The sequence below is a fragment of the Pygoscelis adeliae genome, unplaced genomic scaffold (genome assembly GCF_000699105.1).
Source record: "Pygoscelis adeliae isolate BGI_AS28 unplaced genomic scaffold, ASM69910v1 Scaffold83, whole genome shotgun sequence".
NCBI lineage: Eukaryota > Metazoa > Chordata > Aves > Sphenisciformes > Spheniscidae > Pygoscelis > Pygoscelis adeliae.
Genome location: NW_008824467.1, coordinates 1,623,988 through 1,651,183, shown reverse-complemented (window position 1 = coordinate 1,651,183; position 27,196 = coordinate 1,623,988). Strand labels below are relative to the sequence as shown.

General features: G+C 44.2%; 2 protein-coding genes across 2 annotated transcripts in view; one reads left to right on the top strand and one right to left on the bottom strand.

The window, feature by feature from the left end:
* Positions 1–15,061, bottom strand: part of ALDH7A1 (aldehyde dehydrogenase 7 family, member A1) — a 31,954-nt gene extending 16,893 nt beyond the window's left edge. Inside the window, exon 1 of the mRNA XM_009321114.1 lies at positions 15,047–15,061. Within this exon, the coding sequence (XP_009319389.1) occupies positions 15,047–15,061 (15 nt within the window). The remainder of the gene's footprint in view (positions 1–15,046) is intronic.
* A 5,324-nt stretch (positions 15,062–20,385) lies between these two features.
* Positions 20,386–21,047, top strand: TICAM2 (toll-like receptor adaptor molecule 2). Its single transcript, XM_009321113.1, is given in 3 exon segments — positions 20,386–20,813; positions 20,815–20,926; positions 20,928–21,047. Coding segments are annotated over 3 exon segments (660 nt in total).
* The last annotated feature ends 6,149 nt before the right edge of the window (positions 21,048–27,196 follow it).

Sequence of the window (27,196 nt, the reverse complement as noted above, 5' to 3'; positions counted from 1 at the left end):
CGTCTCCCTGCCCCACCGCCCCGGCTGGAGGCAGGTGGGGTAGAGCCCAGCCCGTGCGGAGTCCCAAATCCGCCCCCCGTTGCAGGTTCCCCTCAAGGGCCGCCACGCACGGCGGAGTGCGGGGGCAGCGGAGTCCCCCGGCCGAGTATTTCTAATAGGAGGGATGCACACAGGCATCAAAACAGGGAGAAAACTGAAGCCCAGTTTTCAACAAAACTGCAATAATTTCGTTATAAAAGCAATAATAATACTACTAATGTGTATTTCATTCTTGGAACACCGTGCTCGAATCTCGATGAAAAGAGGTGGCTTCAGCTTCTAGGCCGGCCACTTAACCACGCTCCAGTGTTGGTGATGTTGCTGTCTTCGTATTTCTCCTTTCCCGTATAGAGGACTGACATACTTACCTCACTTGATCTGTACTCATCTTGCAAAACTGCAAGTGATTTTTATCCCATATGTTTAAACTGTAATTCCCCATGAGAGGCTTTCAAAATTTAGATGACCTATCATGATCACGAAATATTGGATTTTTTTCAGGAATGCAGTATTTTCTGAATGACCAAACCAATTAGGAATAAACCGCAATACTCAGCTTTAAATGCCTTAGCACGTACTTAAAGGAGAGAAGAAAAATGCCACTGCTCTCAAGAATGCCATAATTTATTTTTTGGTTTCCACAACTACACACTTTTGCTTACTGTGAATTGCATTAACTATAAATAATTTGCTCTTTAAGAAACAGCTGTTCAAGTAATTTTGTCGAATGAAAAGTATCTTTGTATGATGTAAACAGAAGAATATTATAAAGTAGTCTGGCAAGGTTCCAGAGCTGAAGAAGCCACTGTCACTTGTACAAGGGAACTGGGTTTGGCTACTAGAAAACTTGTATCAAAAAAGGCAGCAATCCCTTCGGCTTTGAGGGGAATATATAAAGAATCTCGAGCAAAAGGAACTCAAATGGGAAATTAGTACCTCTGAAAGGTAAAGCTCTTTTTTTCAGCAGGGGGATGAAACCTTACATCTAGCCAGAGAACAAACACTGACAAGAGAAGAGCAGGATAGGCTTTCTTCCCCTGCTTTGACATCGTGCTTTTACAACCTTGACCTCAAGAAGCTACGATACGGATGGTATGGTAGATCAGTCCCTGGAGCTGTCTGTTCATCGGCAGACCGGCAGAGCCTACCGAAAACTCATCAGATTTTCATCACACCTGACCTGGAGTGAGCTTGTTTTGATCTAGTGACCCAGAGGTGTGAAGCATCCCTTGAGCTATTTGGTCTCCTTGATGACTGTTACTCTTAATGCAAACCTTCTTCTCAGAAGGTTAATTTCATATATAGATCAAATACATAGACAAAATAGGCTCCAGCTGGTGGCACAGCACGCGGTACCTGGTGAAGCTGGAGCTGCAGCAGCTCCACACATGCCTCGGGGAAGAAGAGCCTGGGATGAGAGTATCCCATCCACTTAACTGAGAGGGCTTTGTGGCCCTAACTGTCCTTGCGTAGAGTTCACCAGCACAATAAAACACTGGGGGAATAGAAGCCCACAGCTTTGTGTTTGAAATCGTGCAGACGCCCACTGGAGATCATGACCTCCATTGACCCTAGTGAGACTTCACAAAGATCTTCCTCGTAAGGTCTGGCCCTGACACCTCCTGGAAGGACTGCAGGGATATGCTCCAGCGCAAGGACATGGGCTTTTTCTTGGTGTTAAATACCAAGGTTGTGAGCCCACCGCCTCAAGAGCATCAAGGACCTGAAGGTGTCGGTGAGCCTTAATGGCCCTGACCAGCCTTGCCTGGGGCCTCCACCCCCACCCCCACCCCCGGGCACCAACTACAGAAGCTCAGCCCTAGGCCTTTGGTCCCTCCTGACATGGCTTAGCCACAGCCATGCCTCTGCTTGGACAAGGATGTGGTGAGCCAGACTCTGACCCGGGGGCTTCTGGCCTCTGCCCATCACCATGGGATCCGCTTGTCAGCCGCTGGCTTGGTCCTGACCCTGAGCAGCAGGCTGGCTTCCTGGCTTCACCTCAGACCTGCCTCGTCACCACCATACCACCTCACGATCTGGGCTGTGGCTTTGGCTGGTGAGGCCCCTGTCCTGCCCCCCAGCTCCCCATCCCCCAGGGAGCAGTGGCCCTTGCTGCTCCCTGACAGAGAGGGTACAGCTGGCTCAGGCCGGTGGTCTTTGAGAAGTGATGTTTTCTAATGCATTGCACAATCTTGTGCAGACTTTCACCTTTTTTTGCCTTTTATATATATATATCGTCAAAGGGGTATTTCACAGTAACATAGCTGCAAGATGTCTTCAACCCTTGCATTGGGTTCTAGCAAAAAAGTGGGACCCCCAAATGTTTAGGTCTGTAGCTGAGGCATAAACAACGTGGTTTCAGTTCCTAGCTCCTCCGCAGACTTTCTCTGTCACTGTTCCTCCAGCCACCGCTACACACAGCTATTGGTACAGTAGCCATTGGTCAAGCCGCAAAGAAAATCAAAACCCTGGCACTGTGCCTGACTTGGCTCTGTTCATCATTTTGCTCCAGAGCATCCAAGCCGTTCAAATTGTCACTATCACAGGTGGTGCCAAAGTCCTTTCAGGAGGGACGTGGGGCTGACTTGTCTGCCCTGTATTGGTTAGTGATCAGATACACAGTACTAGCTGTGTGAGTCACACGGTTTTTTAGCCATCTACCGTAGTAAAGATGTGGTTAGACCTGCTTAGCATGGGGCCCAAGCTTTTTTCTTCCTGCCATGCCCAAGTTCACATCTAAATGGAAAGACCGTGCAACAAGGCTATATGAGGGGGGGAAGAAAGCTCCATATCAAACTACAGTATGTATTTTTTTTCTGTTTGTTCTACATGATCATACTGAGCTTGATATTTTAAATCTTTATTTATTAAAGGTAATTTTAGTGAGAAGTTAGCTGTCTATGGTAAGCTTACTTTGCAGCGTGATCATGTCAACATGACAATTTGCATTCCCCTTGATTTGGATGTGTTGTGTCCACTAGTTAGAGCACATTTTGGAATATGTGACATTTAAAACTGGTCATGGACCATTACTCTGCCATAAGGATGTAATTAGGGTTGCTAAAATGTTCAATTCTACCAAAGCTTTCAAATAGATGGGAAAAAATCCTTTTTTTTTTTGATGGATTGCTGACTTTCATGAGCATCGTGATGCTCATGAAAGTCAGTAAGAACATGTCCTCATCCCGTCCATCAAAATTTCCTTATTTCCAGATCAATCCATGAGCTGAATCAGCTGAGCATACTTACAGGAGCATTTGGCTCCAGCTCAAGGAAAGCAAAATGGTAGTGGAAGGAGGCTGGAAGGAGAGGCAGTTTGGCCATACCCCAGTCGTAAGCCAGACCACGGATCCTGTGAAACCATGCTCTTGGCTTCTGGATTCACTTCAGTGCTCTTCAGATGTAGCCCTTCGTTGCTCTGTGCTTCATTTCCTCATTTGTAGGAAAAGGTACAAGCACCTTCCCTCTTTAAAGCATAATCCGGGGAGCATTAGCTGCTTGAATACAATGAGGATGGAAGTTAAACGTCCATGTTAAGAAGAGGAGATCCCAGAGCTTTTACATTTATGTGAAGTTAGAGCTGCTTCAGCCTAGTACAAGGAATCCAGACAAATGGAGTGGGGAGGAAAATGGGAAAAGCTCCCAAAAACACACTTAAAACTTTCCCTCCTTTCACACGTTTGCAGCATGACATGGCCTTGCCCCAGAGCAGCAGGCTTCTCTGTCATGTTTACATAACAGCTTTCTCAACTCATTTTCAGAAAGAACTGTGTATTTTTCTCAGTGGTAATATATTAGGAGTGCAAAGAATTATGGTGATTCTTGCTCTCAAAACACTGAGTTAAAGCTACAGGTGGGAAAACAAACCACAGAGTTTTTCTTGACTTGAGATATTTCAAATCAGTGGCCTTCACTTTTGTAGTTTGTCAGTTACTCACATTTTAAAGCTTCCTATTTATTCTGCACTGAAAGTGATAGCACTTATGAATCACTTGGATCACAAGAAATAGACACATATGGGTTTATAGGCCATAAAGACAGAAAATGGTTTGAGATATTAAAAAAACCCCAAACAACGCCCCCCCCCAAACTGAAAGTAGCTTGTCATGTGGACAATACAGCATGGAATTTAGTGTGCACACAAAAAACGGACTTTGCATATTTAGCTCCAAGTGATAGTGTAATGGGCAACACTACACTATGTGACTTCAATCAGTAACGATTTAATACAAGAAGTGATCAGCAGATCAGTGAGTTCTGAGGCTGAAAAGAGAGTTGGTTCAGCAACAACCTTTGCACTATGACTTGTCCTTCTTTCCATGCTCTCCATACACTAGTACCCGGGGAGTTGTACTTGTTCCCAGTAACCACACACCTTAGAAAGAATCACCGCCCTGGAAGAAACATACATTTCCTGACATAAAGCAGGTAATGTGCAGGTCCTCTTTGAATTATGCAAATAAAAGTCACGTAAAATGGAAGCATCCTGGCATGCCACTTGAGGACCCATTCAATAACAACGTCACCTACCTCTTATACAGCCTTTTCCATCTGCAGAAAGCAGTCTATAAAGTAAGTGAGCATCATTAGAACCATTTCACCACCAAGGAAATAGAAATTAAGAGAAGTTGATTCACAGGTTAATGGGGGAAATCCCTTAGAATTTAGGTTTCAGTCTGGTGCTTTAGCCCTGAGGCCTTGCTGCTTTATTGCTATCGATGTATCATTGTGTTACAGCTGTACAGCTTTCATCTAGACCGTAACTGTACTAACAGCCTTCTTCTTTCCAAAGAACAAGCTGTTAGTAATATGGAAAGGACTCACAAACCCACCTCACACAAACTTGGCTCATTATGAGGCTTGTGTACGTCTTTAAACTGATGGGTTGAATAAATGGTGATCAAGGTATTTTACTCAGGCTGGCAGCCTGTCACAAGTAGGGTTTTGCCAGGGATTGATACTGGGCCCCACACTGGTCAACATCTTCATAAATTATCTGGACAATGGGATTGAAAGCACCCTCACAAAGTTTGCTAATGACGCCAAACTGGCTGGTGAGGCAGACACATCAGAAGGCAAAGCCATCTTACAGAGAGACCTGGACAGGCTGGAAGAGTGAGCAGGCAAGAACAGCATGAAGTTTAACAAGGACAGGTGCATGGTCCTGCACCTGGGATGACATAACCAAAGATCCCAGGACAGGCTGGGATCTGTGTGGCTTGGGAGTAGCCTTGCTGAAAGGGAGCTGGGGGTCCTGGTGGACAACAAGCTGAACATGAGTCAGCTGTGCGCGACTGCAGCAATGAAGGCGAATCAGATCCTGGGCTGCATCCGCAGGGGCTGTACTAGCAGAGATAGAGATGTGATCATCCCACTCTACTCAGCACTTGTCAGGCTGCACCTGGAGTACTGCGCCCAGTTCTGGTCCCCACAATTCAAGAAAGATACGGATGGACTGTAGAGGGTTCAGAGGAGGGCCATGAAGATGATCAAAGGGCTAGAGAACCTGCCCTATGAGGAAAGACTGAAGGAGTTAGGTCTCTTCTCCCTGGAGAAGAGAAGGCTCGGAGAGCCTCATCACAGTATTCCAGTACTTCAGGGGTGGCTACAAAGAGGACGGAGGCTCTTTTTTCACAATGAGCCACATAGAGAAGACAAAGGGCAACATGTACAAGTTGTACTGGGAGGTGTTTCACCTCAACATAAGAAAGACATTTTTTACAATGAGAACAATCAATCACTGGAATAACCTCCCCAGGGACGTGGTAGAGTCCCCATCACTGGATGTTTTCAAGATGTGATTGGACAGGGTGCTAGATAATCTCATCTAGGCTCCCTTTCCCATGAAAGGTTGGACCAGATGATCTTTTAAGGTCCCTTCCAACCTGGGCTGTTCTATGATTCTATGAAATATCTGGGGTGTGTTTTCCTAGAGCCCAGTCCACATGAGTAATGGAGGGAAGGACAAAGAGAGGTGCAGAAGAATTTAGAACATGCTTGAACATTTCTGATGGACTTGAGGTACATTTTGAATGATGTTGAGAACTGGACAGCCTAGGGAAAAAAAAAAGGCCAGTGTTTTATACACACGTGTGGATGCTTGAACAGTTTTGTCATCAGCACAGGGCAAGACTGTCTGTATCACGTGGGCATCCCAGAAAGGGTTTTCTCACCAACTTTCATGTTGCCACCATCCCCGTTAAACCTGTAATGTCTTCAGGCCATGTTGTAATTTCTCAGTAACTTTCTTCTTCTTTTTATATTAATGATCCCTGTCTAGAAAGTGGACACCATTGAACAATGACAGTTCTAATGAAACAATCTACAGTTTTCAAGGTGTGTCTTGAAACTGTATATACTGTGCAATTGCCTTGACGTCAACCAAGATTTACTGGGTATTACTAAGTTCAGTGTGCACATTTCCCAAGGACTGTAGAAATCAATGTTGAAATAGCAAAATGTCATGAGATAGAGGGGCCCAGATTTAATGGCTGTATCAAATATACATACAGAGGCTTCTGGCAAAGCCGTATCCAGTATAATCTTAATAGTGCTTGAGTCTTTATGATAGTATGGTTTAGAAATAACTCAGACATTAAATAGACAGGACATTTGTTGAAAAATTAGGAGAACTATGGAAGTAGTTAACATTTGCTGACATTCAGTCAATCTGGGGGCAGAGAGGCAAACTACAAAGCAGTATTTTTCCACATTTTCCTGCAAAAGTGTTGAAAGGAAACATCTCCTGTCTTCACTTTGAAATAGTTTTGCCAGCTCACAACTTACATACCTTTAAGGAGAGAAGGAAGATGGTGAATTAGTTAAATACAAGACTATTATAAGGGGTTTGTCTCATGCTGAGTAAATCCAAAATTGTTTTCTTGTATCCCCTTTCTTTGCAATCAGCAGAAAGGAAAAATTCTTTTTTGTTTGTTTTCTTTTGACATTTGCTGGTTTAGAAAATATTTTCTGGTTTATATGTTATTGTTTTTTACTCCTCCATTCGCACAGTTCCTAATACAAGATATTATGGCCTAGCACTGAAGTTGCAAGAAAGAACCAGCGTGTAAAAAAACCCAACAGAACTAACTTACTTGAACTTTTTCCTTATTTTGGTTCTTGTGATGGAGGAGCATAAATCAGAGGTTTACCTGCTTGAGAGAGCAGGAAAGTTAAGTAGAAGTGATTATGAGAGAGTTGAAGCACAGGGAATTTCTCTGACCCTGCTGGAAACTGTAGGGTTTGCAAATCTAGAAATTGTGCCAAGGAAAATGAAATGTTTCATCATTTTCTCCATAAAATGCAATGCCCTATTTATAAGATGACTAGAAGTATACTAGAGTACTAATAATGCTAAGTGCATTGCTATATTGGTGCAAGTATTATATTACAGGTGCATTGTCAGTTTGCCAGTAGTTCCTGGGATGCACCAGCTGTTTAAGAGTGCACAACACCCAGCCAGGGCATGAGGAATGGCGCCAAACAGCCGGCGCTGCTGAAAGATTTCACGGTTGGATTCTCTCTTATCTACCACAGACTCAGCATTGTTTCGGCAGAGAGGGGGTGTTCATAATATTTTATTTATGTGAATTCTCTTTCATGTACCAAGAACAGATCTTAGACTGTTATCTTGTCTTTTATTGAAGGAATAGGGTCTCCCTCTTTATTTCTTTTCTCCTTTATTACAAGAAAATATGTATAATCATTGAAGTCTTGCCATGTATCAAATGCTGTTGAAAATTCAATCTACAGTTCAGAAATTGGGTAGCAGTAAACATAAACTGTTTATTTTGCACTTAGAGAACTGGGCTAAAAAGTAGATTATCAAAGGGGAAGGATTAAAATCCTGGGAATATCCCCACCACCACCACCTCTTTTTTTTCATGGTGTTCCACCAGTGAGGCCAAACCAACGAATGGTCTGTCACTGAAGGCACCAACTTAATTTTTTTCCACTAACTAACTTGCTCTTACAGATCATGCCTTCCCACAGTGGAAGAAGTGAAGGGCTTGAAAAAAATTAACTCTGTGGGACAGCAGGGCAGTGCAGGGGTAGATGGGATGCCGTAGCAGCTGTATCAAGGCAACAGTTGCAATCTGATTATTTTACCTATCCACTGGCAGAGCTGATGAGGACAGATCAGTGTGTCGCTTAAGTTTTTCTTTGTTTAGGCTGCTCTAATTACATCTCATTTGGCTTACCATTTCAGACAAATTTCATTTTCAAATTAGGGTAACATTAATATGCTTGTCATACAATTGGTTTCATTTACATAGCTCTCCATGTGTGCATGTGTTGAGAGGGAGAAAATTTTATTTAGAAAAATCCAGCAGAAACTGTTTTTCCCCATCCACCTTTTTCTCTCGGGCTATAAACTTTTGTGATTCTCAGCTGTGTCTTCTGTAACAAAGGCAATCAATTTACAAACCCATCTTCCCAACAGCAATTAAGAGAGGTTAAATAAAATCTACAGAACTCTGTCCTAGGGCTATTTCTGGAGAATGATCCAAATATAAAGGTCTTCATGTCACTGTCTGGCATCTGTGTGTGCATGAAGAGGAAAAAGCATCAGGGGAACAGAAAGTGGCTGTGAAAGAGCTTAAGGCTAAGGTCTAAGTTTTAATTTATAAGGTATGTACGTCCTCTGGGATGCTAGTCCACCCTATGACATGTATGTCTAGGGGAGAGTCTCATAAAAACAAATGTCTTTCAGACTCCTTAGAACAGGAAAATGCTACAACCTTTGTTGACTGCTGCAGGAAGGGGCTTGGCAAGACTCGTTTGCTGCAAGTAGTCCTTGCATGTCATTTAATCTTAACTATAGCAAGTGCAGATCTGCTCATCTTGTTAAATCCTGAAAATGTACAGGGAAGTTTTCTACCTCAGGATGATGTGTTTCTGTAGTGAGTAAGATGGAGGCATCTGCGTGTTTTTTTTTTAAATCTGAGACAAAATAAGATGTTCTATTTGACTCTTAGTTGTTTAAAACCAAACAAATTGATTTTTAAAAATATTTTACTCACATCAAGGTTTACTGGTTTGAATACCAACCACTTAGCAAAAGCTAAGTGGTTTATCAAAATATTAGTATACGGGAATGAGCAACTAGGTCTCCCTAATTATGCTAGGCAGGCAGCTGTGACCAGCACAGATGATGGTGTAACAATATTGATAGCAAATCCATTACTTTCAGCTATTTAAGCTAGTGCTATGCACAATTATTGCAACAAACCTCTAGTGCACTTCCTCTTTTGTGGTTTTCTCGGGTTAGAAAGGAAACAATGTAATGAGAGAGATTTTAAGAAATAGTAGGCTAGGTGTATCATAAGCATTTGTAAAATAATTCTTATTTCCTCTTAGTTCCTGAAAATTCATCATATATTGAATAACATACTGATTGCATTTGTTCTGCAGGAAGCTCTAAAAGGTTCTGTTTGAAATTTTACTTTGTTCTTTTTTTTGAGGAAAGAAGCATTGCCATGGAAGCATGTAAACAAAATCACACTTCTTCCAATTTGTAGGATCATTTACACCTACTCATAGCGTACACACCTATATTGAACTCAGAGGGAATGCAATGGGCTTGCGGTAAATTTGCAACAACAACAACAAAATTGACACATCTTGTGGCAAAACAGTGGCAAACTTAAGTGATGAGTTACAGTTTGTTTTGGCTGGTGATAGATCTAATTAGAAAATAAGGACATTAAATGAGACTGCCTGCCTGTCCTTCCATAGCTAACAGTAATACAGGGTTTTATTACTGCTTTTATTTAATTCTATTTCTTTTCACTAAAATGTTTCATTGCTTAGTAACTATGGGAGGTCTTCAGAGAGTGGAGGAGCTTTTGACTTGTCATGGAGAGACCTGTTTTTCCCAGGTGCAGGGGAACAGCTCTTTTAGGACAGCACTCCAGGGCAACAGGGAATGAAATTGATCCCTTCTGTGGAGTATTGTTCTGATGAACTGCTCAAGAAGAACCATAAAGTTGAAGACTGTGACCCTTGAAGACAACTTTGATTTAGAGGCAAGGAGAAACCTGGTGGGTTATAAGCTGTTGCTGGAGTAGGAAAGCCAAGATCACGTTCACGCAGTACATATCGAACTACTAGCTAAAAAACATCAATAGGAAATACATTTCCTTTTTAAAAAGTAATTTCCTGTGCAAAATTTTTTATTTCACTAAATAGCAAAGTATTTTCATTTGTTAGTTTGACCTGAACTGAAACATTTTGTTGGAAGGTTTGTTTGGTTTGGATTTTTATTTTGCCTGCACCTGAAACGTTTCCTTTCAACATTTTTCACACTACATCTCTTTTTTAAAGTACCACGGACAATTATGGGGGTTGTAATATATGTCCCTTTCTTTTTCAAGTGGTAAGGACTTTGTCCAGTTTACTCCACTTCTGAAGTAACTCAAGCATCTCCTGGTAGAGATATGTAACACACCATTGGAGTCACCTGCTGACTGTGTGTCACAGGAGAGGTAAGTTAATCAGGGAGCTCAGCTTACTGGAAGGAATGAAGAAATAAAGTACTTGAACTGTAATTGCCATGTTCCTGCATAACATTTCAGAAAGATACAATTTAAGGTGAATGTACTCCAAATTTAAAAAGTACAAACCTCAAACTGGTGACATGATTTTCCATTTTGCTTCATATAAAGTAGTTATTTGATTTTTCATCCGAAGTTATCAGAATGCTAAGATTTCTGTCCTGTGGTAAGCATCACGTCTGCTTTTTTGCTGAGGCCCTTGAAAATCAGAACCAACGTCCCTCGCATTGTACACCTTCCCCCATCCCCTTACTTCCATTTTTCTTTAGAACATGCCAAAGTTGGCTTTCTTAAGGTCTGGGGTCTGTCCACATTCCTTTTGTGAGAAACACTCCCTGGAATGGTGGTGCATTTTGATGTGCATAGGATATTTTGGGTATTTTGTTCACTTGCTGTAGGAATCCAGTAACCACGGGCTCTGTGTATTTTCACATCACTTAGACAGGCTCTGATTCACATCAGAATTTCATGTGCATGTTCCACATTAGGAGCTGTACAATCACTGTAATGCATATGACCCTTAAGTGGAGTTTGCATCCCACCTCCCCCCAACACCCAAAAGGAAAAAAAGAAATCAGATCATAACTTATTTGGAAATATGGGACTTAAAAAACAATGAGGAAAAAACCCTATGTTTTAAGGGACTTACCTGGAACTTCAGACAGCTAGAGAGGAGTCAGTTCTGGTATGACCAAAAGCACATTTGTGCTGCTAATAGTGCTGAGACCCTGAGCGAGACATTAGCTTTTAGGTCTACATGTTGCTTACCAGGTGAGGACAGGAAGCAAAAAACCAACGACTGTTCAACATTTTGCCCATGCTGATAACCTCTGTCTCTTGTCTTGTAATGTTTATGATACTATGCTGATGATGAAGGGAGTTAAAGAAATGGGTTTTTTGTATAGCTATCATAACAATTTTTGCAAAGGTTTTTCTGAAATGTAACATAACATCTAAATATCTACGTGGGTGGTAAGATAGCTGTGAAAACAGCCTCCCCTCTGTGTCTGTAATTATTCAGTGCTTTGCAGATTTGCAGTTCTTGTCCTTTCAGGAGCACTGCTTGATGAGAAATGTTGGCTGTTCAGCTGAAACATGCCCTAGGCAGAGTTCTCTGTGGTATGTTTAGAAAATTACTATGAGGACATTAAAAAATAAAATTTAAAATGTAGTCATCCAAGTCTTAGCGTAGGTGAACCTGGATTTCGTTACTACAACATTGCGTATTAGAATAACAAGGAGTGAGAGGCTAAGGGAAGAAAATATGCAAAAATGAAAATAACAGATCTTTTACAATAGCTGGCTGTTATAGAGTCATCATATCCTTGAGACATATGCTTAAGTTCAAGCCCAGGAGTATGTCCAGAGGAAAAAAAAAGTATTCATTTTTTATTCTTCAATACCCAGCTGAATCAAAGCCTACAATCACTGGAGACACAGACTTGGCACCACATTAAAAGAAAAAGGAATTCAAAGGCTTAAATTCCTCCATATAATATTCCCATGAATATTACAGATTTGGGGCAGAATGGGGCATGTCTGGAAGGGCTTTGGTCTTGTTGGTATGGAATAGTTCAGTGCTAATTCCTAAACCAAATCTGGACAAAACCCAAGCCCTTCCCCTGCCTATCTTGTTAGAGGAGGGAGGGGTTGTATTTGACCCAGTCAGCATCCTTAGAGCAAATGAACCTGCAAACCCTGGTCCCATACATTAGTCCAGTAATTAACCTACACAACCAAATTGATAGTCTATTAGTAACTTCCAGTGTTTGTTTTTTTACAGCAGACAATACACTTAGATCCAAATAGCGGTAGAGTGGACAAGATGAGATATGATTTTGTTACAAGACAGAGGGAGCCTGACTTGGTTTTTCAAGTTGGTAAATCACTTAAACACATGCCAGAGTGCATTGATTAAGTCTATACCATTGGGGTTCTGACTGAGGATGTGCTTAACTGCTTTGAATTAAGGCCTTAACTGGTGAATAAATATTTAATAAAGTGTGAGAGGTGAACAGGGCCTTCTCTATTATGCTTGTGAGGTTTGTCTTTCCATAATAATTTTACACTCTCTGACCTGTCCAAAAATAGCCTCATTGTAGTGATATTTTTAGGACAAGAAACAAGCCTGATGAGTGTTTTGGAGGCTGCTGACAGCTTGATTTGAAAGCAGTGAAAGATAATAAACTCTTTCACGGGTAGTTGACTGGCTCCATTTGTATCTGGATGATCATTGAAAGCTTCTGAGAATCCTCTTCATAGTCCTAAAGTACTATGTGTTAGGATACTAAGAAGCTTTTATAGTAATTTTTATTATTGTTTACATTAAAATAAATAAATAGGAATAAGATGTATTGGGGGTGTGGGAAGCCTGAAGAGTTTCATCTGACATGACCCTTTAGTCTCTTTACTTTTTGCTCCACCTCTTGTGTTAGCAGAAAGTAACATGAGTCAGCTCAGAAAGTTAAGTCACCCAGATAGATATTAACTGGTTTAGCAAATGCAATAGCAGTGCACAGTAGTAATAATAATAATAATCATAATAATACAACGAAACCAGGAATAACTTTCCCACTTTTGTCACTAACTACCTCAAAAGAGATTTGTCTAATTAAATACTTCATCCAAAATATTCAGTTAGTAGCAAGAGTTACAAAACAGAGTGACAGTGTCAGTTTTTTCATTCCAAACTGCTTCAGCTGAAACATACCTCACATTTCAACTTCTGAGGAGGACAGAAGATGGTCCTAATGGATTGGTGCTTAAATTATGTGAGGACTGAGAAACCTGAACTTCCTAGGGAGACCTGTGAAGCAGACTGCCATAAACTTCAGATCTGTAAGGAGCCAGGCCTGAAGGCAAGACATACGTGGTATCTCAGTTCTCAGCAGCTGTGGTACTGCGAAGAGCATCAGTTCCACTGGGCAGCAGCAGCATCTGGGGAACACAATGAAGAGAAACACAAAGATGTATGTGTACATCACCTAATACAACACTCTATTGGAAGCCACAGCAGGTCAGTAAGGCTTGATTTTATTCGGTGGCACAATGACAGTCCACTGGAGCCTCTTTCTGCCAGTCATAACCTGGCACCAGTGATCTCTACTGGTGGAAAGATACCTTGTGTAAATTAATATGCTTCAGCGCACATGAAAGCTGTTCGGCCAGGAGTAGGGCTTGCCTGGCTGGGGAGGGAGTGGAGGTGAATTCTGTGAGTGGTGGTGGGAATGTTTGTCAGAGATCTCACCTGTCCCAGGCACCCACCTGGTACCTGCAGGCAGCAGCCATAAGACCTTCATTTCCTTTCACTTCCTAAAGTATTTACTGCAGACGGATGTTCTGGTCCAATACCGTTTTAGATATTCCACATGAGGAGAGTTTAATGTTTTAATACCAGATTTACTTATTTGAAGATATTTGACATTACATGGGATTTTGATTTAGAAGAGTGATGCAGCAGTGCACTGAAATCACAACACAAGCACAGTATAGCAATTGCAATATACAGTTGAACCACAATACAAACACGATTTGCATTACCAGTCCCTGTATGTTCCACTGTCATGATGCTGGGCATCCTCAGTCACTAGGAAGGCATAGGTGGGTCGAAGCCAGCTCAAGCCCATTGCTGTCTTCAAAGCCCATTTTGTTGGTTGTTTGATTTTTGTACTCTGCGTTGGGGTGAGCCACATATACACTCCCCTCATATTGGTCCGGCTGGCTCAGGAAGATTATATTGCTTATTTTAGGGAAGGCCATTTACATAACCAGTTGACCCACTCAAATGCTGCAGCCATTTATCTGCAACAAAAGTCACCCATTTATCTCCTTGGTGTTAAGTTCAGCATCCTTTACAACAGCTGCGGCAGCTTCCTACATTCCTTTCTGAGCCTCATGAGCACGCCATCCTTGTCTATCTTCTCTGAGCCTTCTTCCATTGTAGGGGTTTGTAGACCAGTCACAGCTAAGGACAGCACAATAACAAGTGCAGGTTACCTTCGTGCCTCGTTGCCATCACGGTGTAAAGGCCTAGTCAGCAGCAGGACATTTTTCTGGTGTTTCATCCCTGATGGAGCAGTTGCATGCTCTGCCTTGGATTTCCAGGGACAAGACACAAGGAGCAGCTCTTGGTCTCCGGAGCCTGTTGTAGAGGCACCCTTGGACATGCCGAGGAGCAGCTAGCTAATCCCGGGCAGGGAAATGCTCCCAGTTTCTCTTTTTCTGCAGCCACAGCTCCAGCCTGCCGTGCTTGGGAGCAATGCTGGCAAGTATTTTGCCATCTCGTGGCAGTTCACAGGCAAAACAGCTCTGGGTGGTCACGAACACTCAGCTGCCCAGGAAAGACAAAACCAGGATGGATGAGTTTGGTGGTGGCAACTGCAAAATGGCACTCTGAAGGTTTGCAGCTGCACAGAGCAACCCAAACCCTGCAGAGGCCATTATCTGCCCACCTGCAGCTCCGGCATGTTCTCTGCATGCCCAGGGTGGCATCTGAAATGACGACAGAGAAGCTGACCGTGACTTACTTGTGCAATGCTGTGGCTAATGTGGGATATGCTAAAAAAAAAACCCAAATTGAATGGCCTGAGACTCCTGCTGACCTCCTTCCCCAGAGAAGCTGTCGCTGCCATGCCTGAGAAGGACTTCTTTCCAGCCCGCGGCCTCCTGCTCCCAGCGTGTGCCCAGCTGCCCCTCTCCAAGGCTCCCCGTGGTGCTGCCCCTGCCCCGGCCATGGAGAGGGAGCGGGTAGGACTCAGCAGCCACATCCCCATGGGGAGCGGAGACTTGCTGTGGTGGGGATCCTAGAGGAGGGATGTCAGGAGCAAGATCTCAATGGCAATGACCCTGGTGTCCCTCCAGAGACATCTGCTCAGTGCCCACATCTCTGCTGTGTGAGTACACACGTTTGTGGTGTGGAGCAGGGGGGAGGTGGGATGTCACGCCTGGTGCCAGGCTGAGCCAGGGCAAGGGATGGGGTGGTTTGATCTCAGCGACTGTGGGTCCCACTGGCAAGAGCTTAGGCACTGCCACCACTGTGGCTGCTGCTCGGGAGGGCACAAGAGTAAAGCACATGCATGCTCTCCCTCTACAAAGCTGCAGGTGGGCAAAAGCTCTTTTGACTGAGAAACTCCAAAGGACACAACAGCTTGGGAAGCAAAGCCAAGCCTTCTCAGGGGAAGGCTTTTCCCCAGCTCTAAGAGGTCTGTGGGTGGGATGAGGTGGAGTAGGTCCATGTGGGTTGTGGGAGAGGAGCCACAAGGCTTCTGCTCTCCCCAGCTGTGTGGAGAAACAACCCCCAGAAAGATCCCTTTAACTTCCAGACTTGCTTCTTTTCAGCTCAGAAGTGAAAGTCCCCCTGTGAAGGGGAGGCATTGCAGTCTCTTCTTGCTGGCCCAGGTCACTCCTGATGAGCACTGGTGGGTAAGCATCAGCCAGCCATAGCACCAGTTCAGGTGGTTTGTATCAGACAAGTTACCCCCTGGGTGATATCAGCAGGGAGATGTCACAGATGCAAGTTCGGACTGCCATCAGACTGCCAGCAGCTGCTGAAAACCCTAGGCTCCCTTTTGCTGGCCCTTTTGTGCTGAATCCTGCCTCAGGGTTTACCTATGTGCTTAGTAAAAGACTGTGGCGAACCAAAGATTTTCTTCAGCAGCTGATGCCTACTTGTGAGAGCACATGCACGGGCAAACAGCTGGACAGAAAGAGCTCTTTGGACAGCAGTCCCACCACTGGGACACGACGAAGGATGCTGCGGAGGTCAGACCCATGAAGGCTTGGGAAGAGCCAGCCAGTTTGCTGTTCCCTCCCTGGCAGACCTTGGCTGTGCGTGAGCATCCGCCTGGTGCTTGAGCATCCATGCTCTCACCCTGAATCGCAAAAACGTGAGCATGGGATGAGAGCCCCAAACCACCAAAGCACTAGTGAGTGCCCTATGAAGGCAACAGCAAATTAACATGCAAACCCATCCCCAGGTTAACCAGAGGGAAGTGCTGCCGGGGGTCACACCTGTGCAGCTGGAAGCAGGCATAACAAGAGTCAGTGCTACAGCCCACCCTCCTACGTATCTCTAGGGAGAAGAGTCAGTTTTGGCTCTCTGAACAATGTTTTCCCAATTACAAGTGGTGGAAAGAAGAGAAACATCTTTCAAAGACAGAAAAGGACACATTTCCTTGTTTTTTATTCTTATTTTTATGTTAAACACAACTTTGAAATATTCTGGGGATATATTTATCACACTATGAGAATACAGGATGGCTTTATGTAACTGCAACTTTCAAACACTCTCCTGAGAAACCTTAAAAGTTATGTACCAGCAATACTCTGTCTTCTTCACTTTTCAGAAGTGTTCAGTGTAAAACATGCTACATAGTTTTTCCTGGGGAATCAAACCAACAGGAGCTGTTGACAAATGTCTTTGGCAGTGTTATTGTCAACGGTGGTCTCTCTTGGATGGTCTAGGAAGGATGTCCTGGGGGAAAGCAGTTGACTGGAGGATTTCTCCTCCTTGGCCGAGGATGTTCCTGTTGACACAAAGTAGGAGTTATGGAAGAGGTTCTTAAGGTTGAAGCCTCCACTATCCAGTAAGATGACAAGACATGGTTCCTCCATGGGAGGACCTCCATTACCTGAAAAGGTAATTTGTGTTTTCCTACACATAGGTGAGATATTGAACAAGACAGACACTGAAGGTTTGCATGTGAAAAAGCACTCCTCATTGAGTAATCAGATGGCTGCTTGTTTGCAGCCTCCTAGAGTACACATGTCCTGTGTGAATGGCCTTTGAGCACACAGGCTGATAGCAAGCTATGTAAGCATACACAGAGTTGATAGTAAACTGCTACATGGGATGAATTTCTTTATCTGCAAACAGGATCCTGAATGACACGGACTCCCCTTCATGAAGTTAAAGCTGGAAGGAGGCTTGTCCTGATGAGTGGAGCTCATATTTGCCACAAAGGATTACCATTATTCACAGGATCCACTTTTCTTTCAGCCTTTCTGACATTGATAATAAAAGATACAGACATGTATACTAAGATGGAAATCTTTATAGAAGGCAATTGAGGCAATGCCTTGGAAGTCTGCTCAAATATTCTTCTAAGGACTGAAAAACAAAAAATCACTCTTTCAGAAAATTGCTTTTATGGGGGAGGAAGGGCAAGGTAGTTCATAGGTGTATAAAATAATGTATAGGAAAGGATGATGTTTGTCTGTGACAAACAGTCTCATCACCTAAATCAGTTCTCCCTCTCACACACATACGGAGTCAATGAACACTATCTTAGAGAAGGCAGGAGATCTGACTTCTTACAAGCAATTCATTATTTTTCCAATGCGGAAAAAGGTGCAAAATATTGCATTTTTCTTTGGTACAAGACTTTCTTCCATCTTCTCTGAGTGAGTGTGGTTTGATGCTTTCCTCTTCTTGACAACCTTCATGCTATTTTCTTTCCTGGAGGCTGTTCATGCTGCCAAGAGAGGGCAGCAACGAAGCACAGAAACTGCATGCCTGGCCCTATATTAGGTCACATGGGACCTAGTTCATTAGCACAGAAACTCTGTGTCTTACTGTAATTACTGCTCAATGCACTTAGCCCGCTGCCAATTCGTTCTCACTGCAAGAGCAACCCTCTGAATTGTTCTCTTCTGTTTGTGTTTTCTTTCAGGCAAAAGAAATAAGCCCAAACTTCTGCTGAATCATCTGGAAATAAGTTCTGTGCCGTGGGAGCATGGTCAGACAAAAACCAGGGGCTGCTCTGGGTATGCTGTGTAAGAGACATAGATCCCACACCTGCATTTCCACAGCTTTACAGGGGACTAAAAGTGTGTGACAAACAAGTGTACAGCTATTTTATACCTTTCTTTCCATGTGTAAGACATTTTCATAGTTCATGCTGTCACCTTCCTACTGCAGGCTGTGTTACCGATAACAGACTGCTCTGCTCTTTAACAGGCAGCATGTTCTCTCAAATACATACACCATTCCTGTAAGATCCAGAGCCACCTCCTTCATATGTGAGACTGCATGATCAGATCACCGCATATCCTTGAAGACATGTTTATTCCAATATTTATTCACTTGATCCAGGCTGAATCCGCTTTAGAAACAAAAGTAACCTGGTTGGTTTTAATTTGGATAATTATTTTTACCTTAAAAGAGCTGCAGTGTTTTGTCCCCTGCCTCCCAAGGCAGTTGGTTCTCCTGCCAATATTTTTGAGATTACAACATTAAAACGCAACATTGACAGCGGGCTTTTGCTTAATGAGGAAAATATCATGGCATGATGGAAAACAGAGGCAGAAAGAGGGAGGCTCTGCATGGACTTTGTTTTACTGCGGGACCAAAGTGCTGTCGCTCTCTGGGGCTCTGCTCTTCCCGTATCAAACACGGATGCCGGCTCTTTACCCAGTCACTGGAAAACACCTGAAGCTCTACTGGTAAAACGAAATTAGCATTTAAGGGTGGAAGAAGAAGAAACCGTCCCCAAGCACACTGTACAGAGTAGGACGGGGCTAGAACAGCAGGAAAGCATGAAGCAGTGGATGACCCCTGCCGCCTGTGCTATACTTAGACTTGAACAGACTAATGCTGGCTTAACCTTGTGTATAAAAAAAGGAAAAGCTGTGGGTCAGACCGAGACCTAGTTGTGGGATACCTTGACGGGCTTCTCAGGGCAGGAGGAGCTGAGAGAGCACCACAGGGAAGGTGTTCAGCCGGTGTCAGACCCGAATTGCGCTGCGTGGGGGGAGACACCCGTGATCCCACTGGTGACCATGCCCATTTCTCCTCAGCCAGGAGGCTGCACAGCAAACAGCATTTTAGGGAGAAGGAGATTAAAAGAGAGGAGGGGAAGCACAGGGAACAGAAGTGGTGGGGCTACACCAGACAGACACTGCTTACTGTGCAGGTACTGCTGCTCTTACCGTCTGAGCCTGATCCTGCCCTAGATGTCCTCTGTAACCTGGGCAAGGGCACTGAAGCCCAGATTAATTTAAAGACTAATTCAGTTGCCTAAATTCCCTGGAGGGTATAAGCCTTGCCTGCACTTCCACACTACAGCTAAATCAGTCTGGCAGCTGCTGAAAGTGGCAGGACCCCTCCTGCCCTGCTCTCCCCTGGGGGCTTTGCTCAGGTCTGCAAGCAGCATTAGCAGAATTAAAAATCCCAGCTCCTCCAACTTCTTTGCACAAAGGGAGGATTCTCCTGTAAGTTCAGCTCAAGCTGTGCAAACGACGATTAAAGAAATAAAGAGGAATCAGGCAGCAAAAGGCTGGCCATTCAGTTTTCCACAGGGGCTGCGCCTTTCATCACCTCCCCAGAGCTGCCAGCATCAGCTTCATAGTGCTGCTGGCAGCCAGGCAGCCCCTGCGTATGACCTTCACTGATTTCAGCTGGGGTGAGAGCGCAGATCACACAGGGGATGGATGAGCTTCCACCCAGCCATCCCTATGCCAACACCTTCAGCAAAGTACCTCCCTTTGCAGCATAGGAACCACAACAAGAGCTGGACCCCCCTGGATGGACTTCACCATCGGTGGTGGCTGGTGGGAAGTGCCTGGAGAGTGCTCAGCATTGAGTTCATCAGCAAAAAGGGCTGGGAACTATTGAACTCAAATATCACCTTTTCTCTCAGCATTTCTGCCTTCTTTTACTAGCACGAGTAATAGCTTCCTCCAGTCAAACACGTCTGTTATTTAAAAAAGGCAAGGAATTATTTTTTTATATTGTCCTAACACTCAGTAGCTCTTGTGCTTTTTTCTCTGACTTTTTTTTTTTTTTTGAAGAATGGAGAAAACAGACATTAGTCACACCAACAAATCATTTTTCGATGTGTTTGTTGTAATGGGCAGTAATAACTCCAGACAAACCACTCTCAGCAGAGAACAGCAAAAGGCTAACAGTTTGAGCACAGTTCTAAGAGACTCCAAGCCAATTAATGAATGGTGTGGCCTCTCTGCTGAAATCAGAGGGCCCACAAGCAGGGCTTCAGGAGTTTGCAGCAGTAATGAGACCACTCAGGCTGTTTTCTGTAAGTTTGTGATTCTGCGCGCTGACAATGATGCAGATGAATCCATCCAGATCCAGAACCTGCTGCAGAACAAATTTTGTGTTAAACCTGGCACAATCTTTGCACTGATACCTTGTAGTGAACATGTCTTGGAAAACTTAAGTGATGCTGTGCATGTCTCAGCATGGACTATTATGCTACTGACAAAATTTTCTGAATGGATCTTGGTATGTGTTTCAGTCTTACACCTCCTTTGTCAATGCTCTTAACAGCGTAAATTACAACTCTGTGATACCTGTGAGGCCACTGAATAACTCACTTACCCAGGAGAAGACTTTTTTTTGCTTTGCAGGCTGTTAATGCACTGTAAGAGGATAGTCCTGGCTTTGTAAAACAAGCGGAGAAAATTTTCCAGGAGTCTAGATACAGGCAACAGTGAGAGATACAGAGGGAGGAAAGGATAAAACAGAAACTAGAGCGCTTGTCATGGTGAAAAACAGTGAATTTAGAATAAAGCAGAAGTGATATTCCTTGCTCTTGTCTTATAAAGGAAGGGAAATTCTGCTTTTGACAAAACTAATGGTAAAGTTCTCCGCCAAGGCATGTTAATTAAGTATGGCTGAATGCATGCCGTATACGAAGGCATGGCTGGCACTGTGGCTACTTAGAGGTACAAAATGCTGCCAACCCCAAACCCTAGCTATGTTTGGCTTTGCGTTGTGAGCTTTGCCAGACATGCATTGTTTTCCATGACCAATGTACAGCTCTTCACATGTTGTAGCTGATACCGAAAAATATTAATAAAAGAGGAATACTAGTCGTCACAATGAAACCAATACGTCATGAAAGGCATTCTATGAAATATGCTGCTACTTTGAGAAACAGGCATTTCAAAGATATTTTATTTTTGTTATATTTGGGACTTTTTTTCTATGTAGAAAACATTTTCTGATGTGTTTTGTTATTTCAAGAAACATTTTCTTGGCTTATTTTGGCTAAACTTTTTTTGACATATTCTTTAAGGGAAAAAAATAGACAATTATATTGGAGAGAATAGTGTGGGAGGCTGTGTTTGTCTCCAAGGCAAGTGTTCTGAGCTCAAGCTAGAAAAGGAGGAGAGCCACAGACACGGCATTGTTTTGAATTACTTGCATTTTATGCAATTCAGATATCCTAGTTCTTAAGCATATTTGAACATATTTAAGACAGATCTTCAATGTTCCTTTTTCCTCCTGTACTTGATAGGACTGATAGCCATGATTCAGTAAGCCAGCTTGCATTAGATTTCACTATAGTGTTGTATTGCTGATGTGGAATGTAATTACTAAAATAGCATTGGAAATCTTTGCTTTTTCTGGTGGAAATTAAATTAAACATGATAATTTATTATTTTCTGAATGACTGACATCTGGCTATTCCAAATGTAAGGACAGTCAGCTCTGAGCAAAACTATTTGTTCCTTGCAGAAGAGAAAAGGCAGAGAGAGGGGCTTTGGTGTCTGGATCAGCATCGATGCCGTGCTTGTGGGAGGTAGCTGATGTGATAGCTGTGCCATTGCTTGCATGCAGTGTGATTTTGTTCACAATGTTTTGTGTTCTGCCTCTCTACCCTGTTTTGCAAGTGAGGAGAATAACAGCTATATATTTCTGCCTCAAAAATTTAAGGCAAGAATCAGTTCTGGACACACCACGTGCTTCATCCTCATGCGGGCTGTACCTTGTGCCACAGGAAAGCAGATCTGTGGAGCCGGGGGGCTGCTGGGTGTCTGCAGCCCTTGCAGAATGCCCTCGGTGCAGCCAGTCACGGTGCCTGGGATGGCAGAAAGTCCTGAGCAGGGTAGGGCGTTTCTCAGCTAATCGCCCCCCGTGTCCCCCACGCTGCGAGTGATGCCCATCGACAAGCAGCAGCTGCCTGCAGGCAGAGGGGAGCTTCTGACTCCTGCGCTGGGGAACAGGTGACCGTAAGCTGGAGGGCCAGACCTCTGCTCCCCTCTGTCTCCCTTGCCACAGTGGGGTGGGCAGAGCTGCCCGAGCTCCTCAAGGAGAGCCACAAGCACTGGGAGCGTGGGTGGAGGGTTTTGGCTGTGGGAGGCCTTCAGAGTTTCTCCACCAGTGCTGATTCATTTAAGTGCTGTCTACAGTATTTTGTACCTTTTTTATTTTTCGCACCAGTGTAAATTTACTTTTTCCTGTGATGTTTAAAACGGTAAACGTAAGACAACCTGTCTATAGCATACAGTCTATAAACCATACCAATGGGAGGATTATGCAAACACGAGAAAAGGAAAAGAGGATGGGAAGAAGTCTAAGAGAAACAGGAGGAGTTGTGGTCTGTCCTGGGCTGTTACGCAGCTAAGTGTTTCCAAAAAGGGAAACCAGTTCTCAGGCTTGGACCAAACCTCAGCAACCCAGAGACTCCTGTTCTTGAGCTACTGGGCTGCTGTGTTGTTGTTGCTAGTTATTTCTTCCACTTCCATAAAACCATTCCTTCTGGCTGCTCCCAGGAGACACCAGTTGCTTTGCTGGTGAGAAGCCCATACTTGCAGGTAATATCCTACTGTGCAGCTCTCGGACAATGTTTGAGGGTTAAAGTCCCCAGGCCATTTACGGTTTAATGTTGTTCTCTTTCAGTAGCTAGTTCAGAAAAAAAGTGTTCCCGCAATGTGTTACTGTGTGCTCATACTGCTGCATACTGCCTGCAAGACCCACACGGACAGCCATCTTGTATACTATGTGCCCACAAATAAAAATTGCCGCCTCATTTTCATGCAGAAATGTGTGCCTTGTCACTACTGATCACTGCCTACCCTCCTGCCAGTCTTACCGGGATGCTTAGTGTGCTGCCCTGCCGGCTGACAACTGCCTGGCCATTAAGCGAGGGTCTGCCTGGGGGTTGCAGAGTCCAGCCAAATGAAACTCCTGTTACTTCTCTTAGGCTGCGTTCGCTGCCGACCACAGCTCTGCCGTACCTCTCCTGGGCAGCTGCCTCCATGCTACATGCAGAGTTCCCCGAGTACTGCAGCAGAATGCAGTACTTAAAAGGGTGTGCAGGGATACTCTGGCAAAGGGAGGAAATTTGTATCCTGCGCTAAGAAAAGCCTAAGAAATGCTTATGTCATCCAGCTGTGACCTGCCCCTGCTCTCACACTCGTGGATGCAAGTGCTGGAAAAGCAAGCTGGGTGGCCCTACCCTGTCTTTGGTACGGTAAAAGAAAAACACTTCAGGAGTTGTGAGCGTACTGCTGGGTGAGCAATACTGCACTACAAACCGAATATATGGAATTATGTCTAAAGCTGAATTACTGCTCTCTGGGAGAAGCCAGAGCACTGTTGCCATGACTATCACGTTTGTGAGGGAGAGTCTTGCCTGCATCTCAGAGCACTCTGCAGCCGGCCGCCTCTGCGCTGTCTCCTTCTGGAGGTCCCAAATGTCACTTCTGCTCTGTCCTGGAAGAAGTGAGCAAAGGGTCAGGGATGGAGAGAGACTTTGAGGATGCTGAGCATCGTGCTGGACTTGGGTGAAAGGCTCCTGGACAGGGGGGGGCTGCGGTGGTCCCCTGGTTCAACAACAGTGTTTGAAGAAGGCGCCTTATTAGTGGTTGGAAATTGGACATGCCCGAACAGACAGGGAAGGACAGTGGTGAGACTGAGGGCTGGGACAGCAAGACAGCAGACTGGAAAAATGCTCTCTGGCATCAGTCTCAGCCCCCTTTCCCCACAGCAGATTAGGTGCTCAGAGATCTCTCTGTGCTTTGCTACGTTCAGCTGTTAGACAAGAACAGCGATCCTTATGTCGCAGGAGGCTACTTATATTTTATTTACAAATTCTTGCAATAGAAGGCATTGCACAATGGGAAGTAGAGCTGACACACTTCATAAGCCTAATAGTGTATTTGGCTTTCTCTGCAATAGGTTATTAGTGATTTTAAATTTTCATTTGCTCTGCCTGAAGGCCTGTAAAAGATTTCCCCCAAAAATGCTGAGACTTATTAATTGGAATAAGCCATTTCCTGTGGTTTTTTCTCTTAAAAGTACAATCCTATTGCAAAATTTCTGGCGCTTGTCTCAGACGTTTCCGAATCAACTTGACCTGTGGAAAACATGAAGTCTTATGGCTGCCACCTTGCCCTGCATTGCATTCACCCCTTAGAGAAAGGGCAGGGTAAAAGCAGCAGCTCTTCCTTCTCAGAAAACCATCAATATCTCATTTGGCTTAATGACTAAAAGGGGAAAAAAAAAACCCAAACCCAAAACTGAGATAAGGCAGCCTCTCCTCAGATTTCAGTGCTGGGGATGGTTTGCCTGTGCTCTCTGGCTGGCAGCCAGAGTTTGAGGGTACCCACAGAAAGGACAGTGCCTGAGGACCCAAGGTACTAGTGGCATAAATCCAAGCGATTTATAAATCTTAAATAAGCTAAGGCAATCTGTGGAGAATAGTTTTAATAAGCTCAGTGTGGTTAGCATTAAAAACCAAGCAAACAGCTCCGATCTGCTCTAACTGAATCTTCTGAGGCATGCTTGGGAGAATCCCTAGTAAAGTGTATTTTAGTAATCCAGCCTCCAGAAGAAAATGGAGTAGATGCTCATACGCTGCGGCAGTGGAACAGGCAGCCTAGATAAGGAGGGAATTGGTTACATGGGTGTCTGTTGCAGACTTGCTCAGAAATGCGAAACCTTCCTGTTAAAGGCAAGTGCTGAAGAGCTTGTGGGGTTTCCTCAGGCAGGTCAGGTGTCTAGGTGGGAGGATGCAGGGCAATGCCCAGGGGATAGCTCTGGCCGATGGCAGCTCCGCAAGGAGAAGAGCCACCACCAAAATGACACCGGTTTTTCTTATTAGAAAACCTCCAGATAGACAGGCAGAGACACCCCTGCACAAGGGAACTGAGAAACTCAGTGGCTGAGCCTTATGTCATTTAAAAAAAAAACCCAAAACAAACCTCTGCCTCCTAACCTAGAATTAAGCCAGGCTTGGAAAGAGTTTTCCTATTAGTCCATGCCCTCTGTTTCTTCAGGGTCAAGCTAGAGTCAGCAATCAGAGGCAGATTAATGGAAGAGTCCCTAGTCACGACTTAATAAGAAGCTACTCCCAGAGATCTTCTTGCTAAGGGGCCACACACTTGCCTCTGACCAGCTGCTTATGGAAATGGTTAGAAGGCAGAAAATGAGAGCAGAACTCTCCAAGGCACATACGCGCGTGACTGCGTGCGTACGCACACACAAACCCACGTGGCCAGAAACCGCTGGGAACTGGGATTCTTTGCTACAGACAGAAAGGTTTCTGTATATATATGGCAATGTAAAAGGTCACAGCTAGTCTGAACTGCTCGGTGCCTCTGCAGACTTCCAATGACAGTTACAGCTGCAGATGACTAAAATGTAGGGACGCTTATAGCACTTGTATCTGAAGCCAAGGACTGAAATACTACCGGCATGCTCCCAGCCCCTCAGCAGCTTCTGCAGAAGCTGCAGCACGCAGCGTGTTGCAATCCAGACCGTTGCCTAGCACTTGCACTCTGTTTAGTTTGCTCTCTGCGCTTGTGCTGGCTGGTGCTTACGGTAAACAGAGTATTTCTCTGATTACCCCCGGGCCCCCTGCCTTCTATTGACATCTATTTGAGGAAAAGTGGCTTTACCACATAGATGTTTGCTTCCAACCATTTTGGACCCCCTGGAGCCTTTTGAGCTTTCCGTCAGCCCAGAGTGCTCCCTGGCTGATCAGCTCCATAGTTTTTCTCTGCAGTGACTTAGCGGAGGGGTCTGTACAAATGCCTGGGAGTTAAATAGGCATATTCCCAAGTATCATGACTAGCCTAGTAGGTTTCGTTGTAGGTGAAATGTCTGTTCTATACTTGGAAAGCATAGGATGTTACGTATTTTTTATTCCACCCACTGTGGAAATCTTGTGAATTCAATAGCTGAAATTCTGTATCTCTTTATCAACACTGTCAGGCCCATCCTTTCCTTGGCCTGGGAGCAAAGAAAGGAAAAGAACAGGGGGATAGTACACATGGGGTAAAAAAAGGGCAGTAAAGAGACTGTGAGCAGCCTGTTCTGGAAGTTTCACATCTATAATATACCAGAATGAGTACAGCCTGTAGGGCAGGAGAGGCTTCTGGTGTCACAAGAGCACAACCCAAAGTTTAACAGAGCAAAGGATTAGTCAAACCAATCGACTGTAGGCAAAGTCACAGTGCATGCCCAACATATCTCTGGTAGTGGATCACACCATGGCAGAGCACAGTTCAACACCAGCATGGCTGACAACATGAACACGACTGGCTCTACCTAATAATGGCACGGTTAAAGTATAGTGAGCTAATTTTTAATGGTAAGCTAGTTTTTGATGCATTTGTCATCTACAGCTTAGCCAACTGTTGACTTAAAACAACTGTACTGACGAATCTGAGATTATTTTGTAAGATGAAAATGTTGCTTTGGCAGAGAATTTTACTCTGGCAGTTGCTTTTGTTACATTTAAATTCTGCCATGTTAAATTTACAAGTTTTACTGCTCAAGATTTGTTATGCAGCCCAGGGCAGCCTCTCCCAAAATGCCAGGCTATTGTTACTGAAAAGGCTACGTATGGTCC